Raw genomic sequence first — 13103 nt, 5'->3', positions numbered from 1 at the left:
AAAAATACAAAAAAGTATCCAGGCATAGTGGCCATACACCTGTAATCTCAGCTACTCAGGAGGCTGAGGCAGAAGAATCAGTAGAACCCGGGATGCGGAGGTTGCAGTGAGCCGAGATCACGCCACTGCACTCCAGCCTGGGTGACAAGAGCAAGACTTCAACTCAAAAAGAAAAATTATTTAGCAGGTTTTCCCATTTTTACCAGAAACTCCCCCAACAAGGTTTTTTAAAAAGACTGTCCCCATATACGTTGTTCCTACGGGCAGTTAAGGCACAAGCTGTTTCTAGATGAGCTCAGTGCTAGCGATGCTTAGACTTGCTCTTCCTGACTGTAGCAGATGACAGAATGAAGCCACGGGGCCTGGAACAGCTGGGCTCCAGGTCCCCCTCCCGCCTAGAGCCTTGTTCTGGGAAGCCCAGGCTTGATGAGAAAGAAGGCAGCATACACTTTAGATGGAATGATCTAGTAACTATGGGGCTGTAATTTGGGGAGGTAGATGAATGTCCTTGTAAAAAATGTCACGGATGATTCTCTGGGATTCACAGGACGGGACAATACACTTGATAAAGTGGGGACGGTGTACTGAGATCCAGAGGTAGAAATGTATGCAACGTGCTTTATTTAGCTTGTTTTCAAAACCAGCTGCATAACATGAGGGTGTGACACTAGGATTGCAGGAAGAAACAGCCCAAATCTATAAGATATGGGACAGGTGACCTGGTTTTATAAAATCCAGAAGACTCACGGCATGTTAGATGCTACAGGCACAAGTAACAGCTGCCCCTTCAGACTGGCCCAAACAATAAGGAAATAGATCAGGAAATGGCTCAAGGCCAGGTGTGGTAGTGCACACCTATAATCCCAGTCACTCAGGAGGCTGAGGCAGGAGGATCGCTTTGAGTTTGAGGCTGCAGTGAGCCGTGACTGCACCACTGCCCTCCAGCCTTGGCGACAGAGCAAAACCCTGTCAAAAAAAGAAAGAAAGAAATGGCTTAAAGTCTAGACCCTCTTCAGAGCTGGCTGATTCAGCTTGCCAACAGTGACATCAGAGCGAGGCTTCCTCTATCCACAGCATTAGCTGCGAATATCCTCATGATCACAAGATGGCTGCCAGTGGCCATCAGGGTGTGTGCTCCTTGTTCTCACAGTGGAAGAGTGAGCAGGGAAGCCTACTCCCCTTCACTCTCTGACACCAGTAAGAAGGTGCTAAGACTTACTAGCAGGACTTTCCTCATGACCCACCCACCAGGACTGGGTCACATGCCTATTGTTGGCAAGGGATGGGGTTACCTAAGACCAGTGGTTCTCAGCTGACTGTGAGTTTGTCTCCAGGTGACATCTGGCCATGTCTGGAGACATTTTTGGTTGTCACAACTGGGGTGATGCTACAAGATACAGGACAGCCCCACAGCCAAGCATTGCCACCTTCAGTGCCAGAGTTGAGAAAGCCTGCCTTAGACCAGTCAGAGCTGCCCCAGTTTGGGGGCCGTTTCCCCCAAAACACATCACATCTCGGTGGAGAGGGCCAGAATGCACCTTGGGGGTCAGGCACAGCCCCTGCCAGCCGCCCAGGTCCCCCAGATCTACCCTGGGCTTCCCCTGGGGAGTTATTTTTTTCTGGCTTTTGTTATACCAGTAAGATCTTTATAATGAGATTTCAATTTGATAAAATTCCAAGAGGCCTCTTAAGAGTTTTTGCCGGGCATATCTTTATGAACCCTGAGTGTGTGTTTGTCCCTGGAGTGCCGGGGCCCGGGGATACCAATGGGTAGACTCGATAGAAAAGCACTGCTGTTGGGAGCCGTGCCCTGCAGCAGTTTGAGGCAGAGCAGCACCGTGGCTTAGAACAACAGCATGGGCCGGGCATGGTGGCTCACGCCTGTAATCCCAGCACTTTGGGAGGCTGAGGTGGGCAGATGATGAGGTCAGGAGTTCAAGACCATCCTGGCCAACATAGTGAAATGCCATCTCTAATAAAAATACAAAAATTAGCTGGGCATGATGGCACGTGCCTGTAGTCCCAGCTACTCGGGAGGCTGAGGCAGGAGAATTGCTTGAACCTGGGAGGCAGAGGTTGTGATGAGCCAAGAACGCACCACTGTACTCTGGCCTGGGCAACAGAGCAAGACTCCACCTCAAAAAAAAAGAACAACAGCATGTGCTGGGTGACCTTTGGCAAGTCGATTCACCTCTCTGAACCTCAGCCTTTTGAGCTGCTAAACGGGATTGTTGTGATTGCTGGATGAGGCGAGGCCTGTGATTGGCTGGCATGCAGCAGGCGCTAATGAGTGGGAAAGATGATGTAGGCAGGCAGCTTTCCCATGGCCGAGAAACACTGCAGAGGAGGAGTCAGCAGGACTTAGGGACTCTGAAGGGCCAATGGCGGAATGACCCAAAGAAGGCTTTAAGCCAGACCCACAGGCTCCACCTCGAGGGCCCTCAGCGATAGCACCCACGGCCCCACACTCAGCTTAGGGGCCTAGGTCTGGTGACCCAGCCAGAAGCCACAGGACCCTGAGGCACCTGAGGCCTCTGGAGGCTGTGCCTGGGAAGCCCTCTCTTTAGCAAGGCCGTCCACTTCCTGCGTGGGGGTGACGGGCTCCTCCCGTGAGGTCTGACTGTGCCCCTCTCTTGCAGACCCCATGATGGAGCTGACAGGCACTGACCCTTCTGAGCTAGACGGCCAGCAGGAGATAGAGGACTTCGAGGAGAACGCCTACAGCTACACGAGCGTGGACGGCGGCGCCGAGGCCAGCGTCCTCACCGAACAGGCCATGAAGGAGATGGCCTACTACAATGTGCTATAGCGCAAGCTGGGCCACCCCCAACGGGGGCCGGGGGGCCGGGTGTGGGGGTGAGACCCACGGGCTGCGGGCTGCACTCCTGCAGCTAAGAAACAAGCTACTGCCCCACTGTTCTGAGCCCCTCCCCGAGTCGTTTGCACCACTAGGGACCTTTAGACCAAATGGAGACGTACTACTGGCCCGGCTGTGAGCCAGCACTGGCCCAGGTATCCCAGCGAGGGGAGGAGAACACACGAGGCCCAGATCGGGGTCTCCCTAGCCTGCTTCCCCAGGGATGCAGTGGGAGAAGGGGGGCCACTGGGGACAGGTCACAAGGGCACAGGCCCTCGGGGTCTCTCCAGGCCCAGCAGAGCTCCTCAGGGGTCCTGACACTGGAGGAAGAGACCACTCGAGCCATGTCTTTTTCTCGGCCAACTCCTGCCTCTAAGGATGTCTGAGTTCCCTGCTCTGGTCAGTACTTCCCACCCCCACCTTGTCCAGGTCCCCTTCCCCCTGTCGACGGGACGCCAGGCAGGGCACTCTGCCTTCTACCTCGCACGCCTCAAGCCAGGCGTGCACTTGGCCCCGGCCCCGGCCTGCAAGACAGCTGGGGGGAGCCCAGCCCCCAGAAGACCCCTGTCCTACATCCCTGTCTGGAAGTGGGTGTCCCTAAAGTGGATTGCAACACACGTCATCCACTTCGGCCCTAGCTGGAATGTCATACCAGAGCCCCCGCCAGGGACAAAGCTGGGACAGGCCCCTCATCAGGCACACACACTATCAAAACCAGGAGCAGGGGCCAGGGCAGAGCGGGGTGAGGGCACCACAGGGGACCAAGAAGGGCTGTCCTCGTGGAGGCCCAGGACCACCTGTGGGGGAGGGACTGCAGTCATTTCTTATCCCTGGGTCCACCTTGTGATGGGGATAGCCACGAGTCAGAGCTCCCCAGAAAGAGCAACATATTTAAGAAGGAAAGTGAAGCTCACAAAGGGAAAACAAGGGTTTTTTGAGCAAAGGGGTCTTTCGAAGGTAACTTATTCTTTTTTTCTTTTCAACTCCGTGTCACCTATGACCTTTTCTGATGGAGATGCATTTTCTTTTCCAAGCGTAAGCTTCCTCATGTGCTGTGCGTGCTTCCTACCCACCCACCCCGAGCGGCCTGGCAGGCAGGACTGGGGCCCAGGTTGCCCTGGCCCTGGAGGAGCAGCCGTTGGCAGCAGCCTGAGCAGCTGGGGTAAGGAAGGAGAAGGCAGCGCGGGGAAGCCCTCCACCCCTGCCTGGCCCCTGCAGCCACTGACTCCTCCGTCCTGTGCCCCTGACTCTGCTCAGCCAACAGTGCGCTCCCTTGCTCACCTGCTCTCTTCCCCTCTGTTTCCATGCCAGCCTGCCCCTGCAACCAGAGGCAACAGGCCCAGGGCGGTGAAATAGCACATTCAGGAACTCTAGGGCACCCGGACCCCCACCCACGTGCCTCCTGAGGACTCAGTGGGGCGGGGCTGGCAGGGGCCGTCCCCAAAGGCACAGATGAAGCCACTAGCTTCAGCCCAGAAACCCGGAACGGGGAACAGCCTGGGTGGGCAAAACCCATCTGCAGCGCAGCCACCCGCAAGGCTGAATCCTCAAGTGAAGGACGAAGCCAGGCCTCAGGGTGACTGTGATAAGGACTGAGGGGTGGACAGGGTGGCCCGAGTGTGGCTCCCAGACCCCGAGGCCCCACGGCCTCCCAGGTGCCCGCCATGATGACCCTCAGGTGGCAGTGACCCCGTCACTGTACAAGACATTTTCTCCTGCTGAGCAGAAGGCATCATCCCCTGCAACTACCTCTTCCCACAACGTCTTTCTCCCCTGGTACCAAAAAGAACCCCGTACCTCCTCCTCCTCCTTTCTCCCGCCAGTACAGTGGCCTTGGGCTTGGAAACTGAAGGGAGAAGGTCTGGCCCCCGGGGTGGGGCGCTCCTTTCCCTCCCCAACCCCGCCATCCGCACTGGCCCTCTGCGAGGTTCGATACTTGAACGCCCCCTGCCCTGTGCCTTGGACCTGGGCAAAGCTGGGAGGAGGAAACAGCACAACTCACAGTTTGAGCTAGGGGGTGGTCTCCGCAAGGCTCCTGTCCGCACCCCTCCCTGACCTTCTCAAAAGAGGTGCACAGCCTCTCGGGTGACTTGGAAACCCCTGGACAAATTCCATTCTAACTTATTTTGACATGTATACAAACAACTGTTTAGAGATTCCACTTGTGCAAAGCCCTACTGTGTTTTTATGTTCCTGTTTAAAAAAGAAGTTTACTTAGCAATAATTATAAATAAATGAATATTCTTTAGTGAGGTGACTGCAAATCCGTCTTTCCCCAGCTCTTGGGGACCTGGCCCTCACCCCCAGCAGGAACTCCCAGCCCCACACAGCAGGGCTGCACTCACCAGGCCCAGGGGAAGCTGAGACCATCCTCTGCCCTGGAATGGCTACCCACAGGGCCAGGCACCTACAACCAGCTGCTCTGGGCCCAAGAGAGTCGTGTGGGCCAAGGCCCTGCATTCCCACCCCTTGCAGAGAAAAGCTTCTTCCCCTCCCCACCCACCCACAGGGCTCCAGGAAAGAAGCCAGCTCCCAATGCCAGGCCAGGCTTCAGAGGCTGCATTCTGCAAGGCTGCCAGCCCTGTGCTGTGACAGGCAAGAAGAGGCAGGAAGCCTTGAGCTACCTCCCAGGGGCTGGGCCTGCGGGAGCCAGCAGTCCGCTTTTCTTCTCAGCCCTGCAATTTCACGGCATTACTCAGGAAGAGGAAGCAGAGGCACCAGTGTGCGTGGAGGGCGAGAGCCCTTCCAAAGCCACTGAGTCTACAGCAATAGTCAGGTTTCGGGAGCCATGGGGGTCCCCCCAGTACTTTGGAAAGGGACTTTGTAAGATGGGGTTTTCTTTGAGAGATGGGGTTTCACTCTGTTGCTCAGGCTGGAGTGCAGTGGTGCCATCATAGCTCACTACAGCCTCAAACTCCTGGGCTCAAGTGATCTTCCCACCTTGGCCTAGGACTGTAGACATGAGCCACTACACCTGGCCAGGACTTTATAAAGATTACACAACTCTTCTCCAGGACATTTTAACACCAACAAATAGAAGCTAATCACTGTGCAGAGGACAGTTATTTGATTATATGTAGCTTTAGAGCAACTTTCTATTCTTCCTTTTTACATGGGGCTAAAGAATGTGCATAGAGCAATTTTTTTTTTTTTTTTTTTTTTTTTGAGACAGAGTCTTGCTCTGTCACCCAGGGTGGAGTGCAATAGCATGATCTTGGCTCACTGCAACCTCCACCTCCCACGTTCAAGCCATTTTCCTGTTGCGGCCTCCCAAATAGCTAGGACTACAGGTGTGTGTCACCATGCCCAGCTAAGTTTTGTATTTTAAGTAGAGATGGGGTTGTACCATGTTGGCCAGGCTGGTCTTGAACTCCTGGCCTCAAGTGATCCACCCACAGCCTCCCAAAGTGCTGGGATTACAGGGTGTGCCACAGTGCCTGGCTGAGAGCAGTTTTTCCCAAGCTTCTCTAGTTTTGCCACTACATGGTAAAAGTGAACCCAAGCCTGGGAACGCTGGCCTGGATGATGTGGGGCCCTCATTCACACGCACCCAAGCCCCCGCAAACCCAGGCAGCCTTGGGAAGGAGAAGTGTGAAGCGGGTATGGGTACATGTTTTTAGTACCTAGAAAAAGGCTAAGAACGTGGCCTGGAGATGTTTAGATTAAAACCAGGAAGAAAAAGATCAATGACAACCTATCAGGAACTGAGTCACCCTCAGAATGGAGAACTGGACACAAACTGGATGGTGCTAGGGACTTCAGGGAACCCAGAGGCCTGTGCCCGGAGAGTCCCAAAGCTCCGTGGGGGCCCTGTGGAATGAATGCAGGTCCCCAGGGCTGCCTGGTCCCTCCCCGCAGTGGCAGCCCCTTCCTGCGGGGCTCCGGTCTGACCCAGGGGAACCCCCACCTCTAGCAGGGCCTCAACTTCAGGGCCCCCGCTGCCTCCTCCCCTCAGGGACAAACACAGCAGACAGTTTTGTGAAGAGCTTTTTAGTAGCTAAATATGGCACCATGTGTTCCAAGGGCAATATAAATTACAGTATGCAAAACATACCGACTGGCTGAGGTAAGACACGCTGCTCCTGCCTCACATCACATGAGGGGAAACACACATATGCTTTAAAAACATCTCGCTTATAAAAACGTCCCCTAAAAAGGCCTCCAGAGAGGGGCTGTGAGGCTCACCCTCCGCCACGCTCAGGAGGCCCGACGGCTCGGCCCGGCCCGTCCACTGCAGCCACGGCGGCGCCTCCCTACTGCCTGCCCAGGGCTCTGTCCAGGTTGCTCTTAATGGTGTCCAGGAAGTCCGTGGTGTTCAGGAAGTGTTCGTTCAGCTTCACGCTGCGGAGAAAGCACCACTCACATCAGGGGCAGCTCCGGGCTTTGCCAACGCTGTCAGCCAGGCCCTTCCAGGGAACAGCATGAGCTTGGGCGTCAGAATAGCCATCTCCTGCCACCCAGGCTGCAGGCTAGAGGCCCCGATAGCCCACTGCCATGAGGCCACAGCAATGCCACAGGCACCCGTAGGGTCTCTTTCCAGGTGACTGCTCTCCTGGGAGAAGCTGGGTGAGGGTGCGGGCAGGGTCAGAAGGAGCTCTGAGCAGCCAGCCTCGGGGATGGGAAGCAGCTCACTAGGTCTGGTCTGCAGCAGCTGGCCTGAGCCACCTCTCAGGGCTGCGGACTTGTGCAGCCCCGGACCCCTGGCTTCACCCCACCTGGCCCCACCGTCTGGCCTCCACCCCAGGCCACGCACTTGCTGAGGCCATGAATGCAGCCCGCCAGGTCCTTGGTCATGGCTCCACTCTCTACGGTCTCCACACACACCTTCTCCAATGTCTGGGCAAACCTGCAGGGGATGGGGCAGAATGAGACCCCCTCTGTGCCAGGCCAGAACCCGGAGCCTTTCCCGGCAGCTGTGGCCTCTCCCTCTGTGCTCACCTGATGAGGTCCGGGTTCCCATCCAGCTTCCCCCTGTGCTCCAGGCCACGTGTCCAGGCAAAGATGCTGGCGATGGGGTTGGTGCTGGTGGGCCGGCCCTGGGGATAGGGGTTGCAGGGGGATCAAGAGCCGAGCCAGCTAGCGTGGAGGCTGCCCAGATACAGCTGCCTGCCCTGGACTTGCTGGTCAGGCTCGTCCTTCCAGCCCTCAGGTCAGTGGGCTTTGGGCCCCGGCGGGGAACAGGGTCATTGTGAGGCCCCATGTCCTGCACTCACCTTCTGGTGCTCCCGATAGTGGCGGGTGACAGTCCCATGAGCGGCCTCAGCCTCAATTGTCTTCCCGTCAGGGCAGACCAGGACAGACGTCATCAGGCCAAGGGAGCCAAAGCCTGGAGGTTGGAAAGCCTTTCTCAGGGCCTTGCCTCTCCTGGGCCCCCAGCTGAGCCACGCTGCCCTCTACTACCCACTGTTGTAGCTGCCACAGCTCATGGCTCTACTCAGCCTCCCCCAACGGCAACTGGGAGGACAGGGACTATTCCAGGCCTCTCCACCCTGCCCTGGGTCTCCAGGGCACAGCACATCAGCATCCCTCTGTATCACCGCCTCCAGGCACCCCACAGCCTGTGGCCCATGGGGCCGAGACCCCACCGAGTCCTGCGGCCCCCACAGCCTGCTGCCTGGCTCAGGACCCGGAGATGCATTCAAGCAAACAGTAAAGCTGTTGCCAGCTATTTCCCCACCATCACTGTTGCAGCTGCTCTCTCAGGCCACTCTCAAGCTTTTTGATGTATTTCCAAGTGTTCCCAAATCCACGTGTCAACTCAAGCAAACTCTGCTGTTGTTAAGGACTCCAGGGCTCCAAAGGCACCCCCATGGCACCAAAATAAGGATTGAAGAAAGAAAACAACATCTACAGGAAAATGCTTCGTCTATGAATTCTAAGGATTTTGGCAGTGAGCAAGCCCTTCTCCACTGTACCTGCACCCTCACACCCATTCCTTAGACACTTGAGGTTACATTTCGTGCCTTTCCCTCATCTGCTATGGCTTTTCAGCCTTCCATCCTAGATGGCAGTTATTCAGGTGAAGCGATCCCCACTGGACTTTTCAAAGTAAAGCCAAAGGTTTACACAAAGTAACAAGACTCTACTTTTCACCAGAAACTGACCCAGGCTTCCCTCTCCCCCTTGCCAGGAGCTGCCCTGCCTGGTAAGCTTAGGTTTCTCTTTCACTCCCTGTGTCCCACCTGACTCCCACGCTGCCACCTTTCCGGCTCTTGTTCCCTACACAATTGGCCCATTTCTCACTGTTCTTTGCTAATAGTCTCACTTATACTCAGGGCTGAAACCTGGCCCTGGAATTCCTGTGCCGTCCTTTCTAAAAGCAGCCTCAGTAATACACCAATCCAAACCTAATTTGTGAGCCTCTCACTCAGATGCCAGGGCGCTCCCCCTGCTGTCCACAGAGAATCCTGCAATGAGTCCTGCTGCTCCATTCCAGTTTTCTACCCAAAGGGTCTAAAAATCCCCTCCAGCTAGAGAAGAGCAGCAGCCCACCCCCACGGGGAGCAGCATGCTCCCTGCGTACCCTGGGCCAGGATGTCGGACTGCACATCTCCATCATAGTTCTTGCAGGCCCACACAAAGCCGCCGGAAGACTTGAGGACCTGAGCCACCATGTCGTCAATGAGCCGGTGCTCATACCAGATCTTATTCTTGTCGAAGTCGGTCTTATAATGCCTGGGAGAGTAGAAAGGTCTGTTATGGGGAGAGGGCAGAAGGCACACAGGTTGGGGACCCCTCCCCGAGCCTTGACGCTGAGCCAAAAGCACTCTAATGGCGACCTCCCCAGGGCAGGATGGGGACAACATGGGGGAAAGGGAATAAAAGCCATGGAGTGGACGGATGAGGCTTTACTTGTCAAAGATCTCCTGGAATATGTCCTTGAAGCGCCCATCGTAGGCTTTCAGAATGGTGTTCTTGGTGCTCATGTATAGCGGCCACTTCTTCTGGATGGCATACTGGAAGCAGCTGTGCGCGAAACCCGAGATGGACTGCGGGGAGAGAGAGGACCCTGGCAGGGTGTCCTAGCCTGGCACTTGCCGGCAACCCCCCACCTCCCAGAGCCAGGCCCAGACCTCCAGGAACGGTTCCCTGCCACCCACACAACTGTTTGACACCAGCCTCCGTGTAGGGAGCACGATGTTTCTGCTGGCCCAGCCTCTGCCTCTCGACTTCCCGGGGGCAAGAGGTCCCTCAACTTTGCTCTGGAAAGCCCCGCCTTTTCCCCAGTTCTTAGACTAAGTGGCGGGGAAGGGCTCATTCCCATGCTCCATGGCCCGCGCTGGGGTTGACCATGCGTCCCTGGCTCATCCAATCACAAGCCTTTCTCCCCGGGGCTTCTGCGATTGGCTCAGAGGTGGTCATGTGACTCCGCCTCGCCCTTAAGCTGGAGTTGGGAGCAAAGAGGCGTCCCCTTCTGAGAGGGTAGCCAGGTGGGCAGGGTGAGTCTGGAGCTGCTGCTGGCCATTTCTCTTCTTTTTTTTTCTATAAGAGATGAGGTCTCGCTATGTTGCCCAGGCTGGTTTCAAGCGTCTCACCTCAAGCAATCCTCCTGCCTCAGCCGCCCAAAATGCTGGAATTACAAGTGTGAGCCACCGTGCCCAGCCCGGGCGGCCATTTCTGCCTCTTTATGGTCTAAGAATGAGGCCATCCCAGAAGAAAGGAAAGCCACGAGACAGAGATGAAGAGATGAGCTGGGAGAGGAGGGTACGGGACGCCCGAGCCAGCCTCACCTCGTCGGTGTTGTACATGCCCATGCCCACGCCGCCCGCGGGGAAGTTGTACACCTCCCACTCCTTGACACCGCTGCCATCTTTCGGGGTAAACACCATCTTGAACGTGCCGGCCCGGTCCGCCACAAAGTCTGTGGCCTTGTACTGCAGAGACAAGAGGATGGCTAGGCCAGGAGCTCTGGTCGGGGGGCGCCCATGTCTGTGGACCCCCTCTCCCACCCTGTCCTACCTGGTCGCCGTGGGCGTGCCTGCCAATGGTGATGGGCTTGGTCCAGCCGGGGACAAGGCGTGGGATGTTTTTGCAGATGATGGGCTCCCGGAAGACGGTCCCCCCCAGGATGTTCCGGATAGTTCCATTGGGACTTTTCCACATCTTCTTCAGCTTGAACTCTGTGAAGACAGAGAGAAAGTGGTCCCACTGCAGCCGCCACCTTACAACCGGAACTTGAACTCCAAGCAACAGCACAGCCAGCCAAGGGTCCTAAAATTCTTCGTGGGGGAGTCAGTAGAGTCTAGAGGCAAACACGCTGGCTCTGGAGTCTGCCAGTTTTAACTCTGAGGCTTACACAAGTGGCTCAGCCGAAGCTGTAAAAGAAAATTTCTGGTAAAATCCCAAACCTAGGTGTTACCATGAGGACAAAATGAGCTTGCGTAAAGGACCTAGAACGGTGCCCGGCCCATGCTAAGTGCTCTGTGGGCCATTATGATTCCTACAACACACGTGGAGGGAGTGCAGTCTGGGGAAGGGTTTCTCTGATGAGGCCTGATAACACACTGGCCACTGCACAGGCTCCGGGGCTGGCCCCAGCACTGCCCCAGTTCCTAAGGCTGTGACCCTCTCCTGCCCTGTCTGTAAATGGGGGTACATAACTCCCAAGGTTCAGGTGAAAGGAAGAACTCAGCACTCAGATGATCCCAGTGCTGTAGGGCTGGGCATGACCTGCAGGACAGGGGCAGGCCTGGGGACTTTGCAGATGTATCTCGAGTGCTTCCTTCCAGCTCCCTCCGACTCAGGAAGTAGAAAAAGAGAGCTGAGAAAATCCCTCAACCATCCTTTCTCAAATTCTCCAAACCAGGCCCCTCTGCCGACACACTGCTGCCATTTCATGGAACCCTCAAGAGCGACTCCCACAGCCAAGGACCAGCAGCCAGTCCAGGCCTCATGGGGACACCTCTCAGTGACCCTGCATGACCATGGGGATGGGGCCAGACCTGCAAGGCCAAGCCAGTGGCAGGAGGGCACTAGCGAAGTCCCCAGAGGCTGCTGAGACTCTGAAGGACACAGGCCTGACACATGGCACTTCTGCACAGTCTCTCTGCAAAGCTGCCTGCAAGAAAATCCACACCAGAACAGACTGCTGCCCAAAGAAGCCATCATCACTGTGACCACATCAGCATTACCTTCCTTTTCCTCCTCCTCAGCCCTGTCACTGGTGACACCTACCACTGTCAGAGCCACAGAGTGCAGCAGAAACACCCCTGACCTGAGAGATAGAAGATGTGGCCTCTGTTCTCAGCTCTGCTGCACCCTAACCATGGAACTTGAGGCCAGCCCCTTACCTACACCTGTTCCAGCCTCATCAACAGTGACCTCTGAGTAACAGTGACCACAGTCCACTAGGCACACACAGGGAGACTGGCCTTAGGTACAGTTGGCCTCAGGAAAGCCCCAGCTCTGGAAGCTCCCAGCCCCCCCGATCCCAAGATTACCAACATGGCCACCTGCCCCACCCCAAGTGTGGAGAGGCTGGTGAGAGAAGCCCCCCCCCCCCCGGCTCGCCCACCTCCACACCCTCGTACCTTCCACACGGGCCTCATCAGGGGTGATGGTGGCACACTTGACAGCCACACTGTACTTCTGGGTGGCCAAGGCAGAATCAATGGTGACCTGGTCATTGGTCTGGTCACGGTTTGGGAGCCCAAGGTCAAAATACTTTAGCTGGATGTCCACGTGGGGCAGGATGAGCTGGGGACAGAGGGCCAGAACAAGGCGTCACCCCAGCAACTCAGGGACAGGACAGCAAAGGGCAGGATAAGAAGTCTGCAGGCCATGGCAGGGGATAGTCAGTCAGAACAGGGACAAGTGAAGGCCAGAGGGGGGCGTGCAGCAGAAAGCTGGACTCAGCCATTTCTAGCACAGCCTGGCCAGAGCCAGCAGGGGCAGGGCTCTGGAGGGAGGTCGGTAGGCCACACCACAGCCTTCTGCAGGGCTCTTCCCCACCGTGCCATCTGCTCCACTAACATGACACATCGATTCAGCCAAACCCCAAACCGAAGTACATCTAGATTTCTCTATATGATGAGTTTCCTCTTCTCAAGTGCTTTGAGATCTCACAGTCGGAAGTGGCAGTTCTTGACCTTTGTCCCATGAATACACACACAATGCAGGGACTTCACATGGACTACATGCTCTCCTGGGCACACATAGACCACGGCGACTTTGGAGAAGCCGAGCTACCATCCTGGGACCCCTTTGCCCTAGTGGCCGCCACAGCCATAGGCTGGATCACTGCCCC

At 56.2% G+C, this 13103-nt stretch overlaps 2 protein-coding genes across 3 annotated transcripts in view; one reads left to right on the top strand and one right to left on the bottom strand.

The window, feature by feature from the left end:
- ZNF710 (zinc finger protein 710) overlaps positions 1–5109 on the top strand; it is an 82898-nt gene extending 77789 nt beyond the window's left edge. The window contains exon 5 of one of the 2 annotated variants that reach the window (XM_017517260.2): positions 2640–5109. In XM_017517260.2, the coding sequence (XP_017372749.1) occupies positions 2640–2809 (170 nt within the window). In that variant the 3' untranslated portion in view covers positions 2810–5109. The remainder of the gene's footprint in view (positions 1–2639) is intronic. The other variant, XM_017517269.2, reaches the window with a different exon arrangement.
- A 1722-nt stretch (positions 5110–6831) lies between these two features.
- IDH2 (isocitrate dehydrogenase (NADP(+)) 2) lies at positions 6832–13047 on the bottom strand. Its single transcript, XM_017517280.2, has 9 exons — positions 12388–13047; positions 10817–10977; positions 10588–10731; positions 9710–9846; positions 9381–9532; positions 8071–8183; positions 7796–7893; positions 7611–7703; positions 6832–7198 (listed from the first exon to the last, which is right to left on the bottom strand). The coding sequence occupies exons 2-9, from the start codon at positions 10958–10960 to the stop codon at positions 7111–7113; spliced, it is 969 nt and encodes a 322-aa protein (XP_017372769.1). The 5' UTR covers positions 10961–10977; positions 12388–13047; the 3' UTR covers positions 6832–7110.
- Positions 13048–13103: the final 56 nt, after the last annotated feature.

This window comes from Cebus imitator, unplaced genomic scaffold (genome assembly GCF_001604975.1).
Source record: "Cebus imitator isolate Cc_AM_T3 unplaced genomic scaffold, Cebus_imitator-1.0 Scaffold19, whole genome shotgun sequence".
NCBI lineage: Eukaryota > Metazoa > Chordata > Mammalia > Primates > Cebidae > Cebus > Cebus imitator.
Note: the sequence above shows the minus strand (reverse complement) of the source record. Positions and strands in the feature narration are given on the sequence as shown.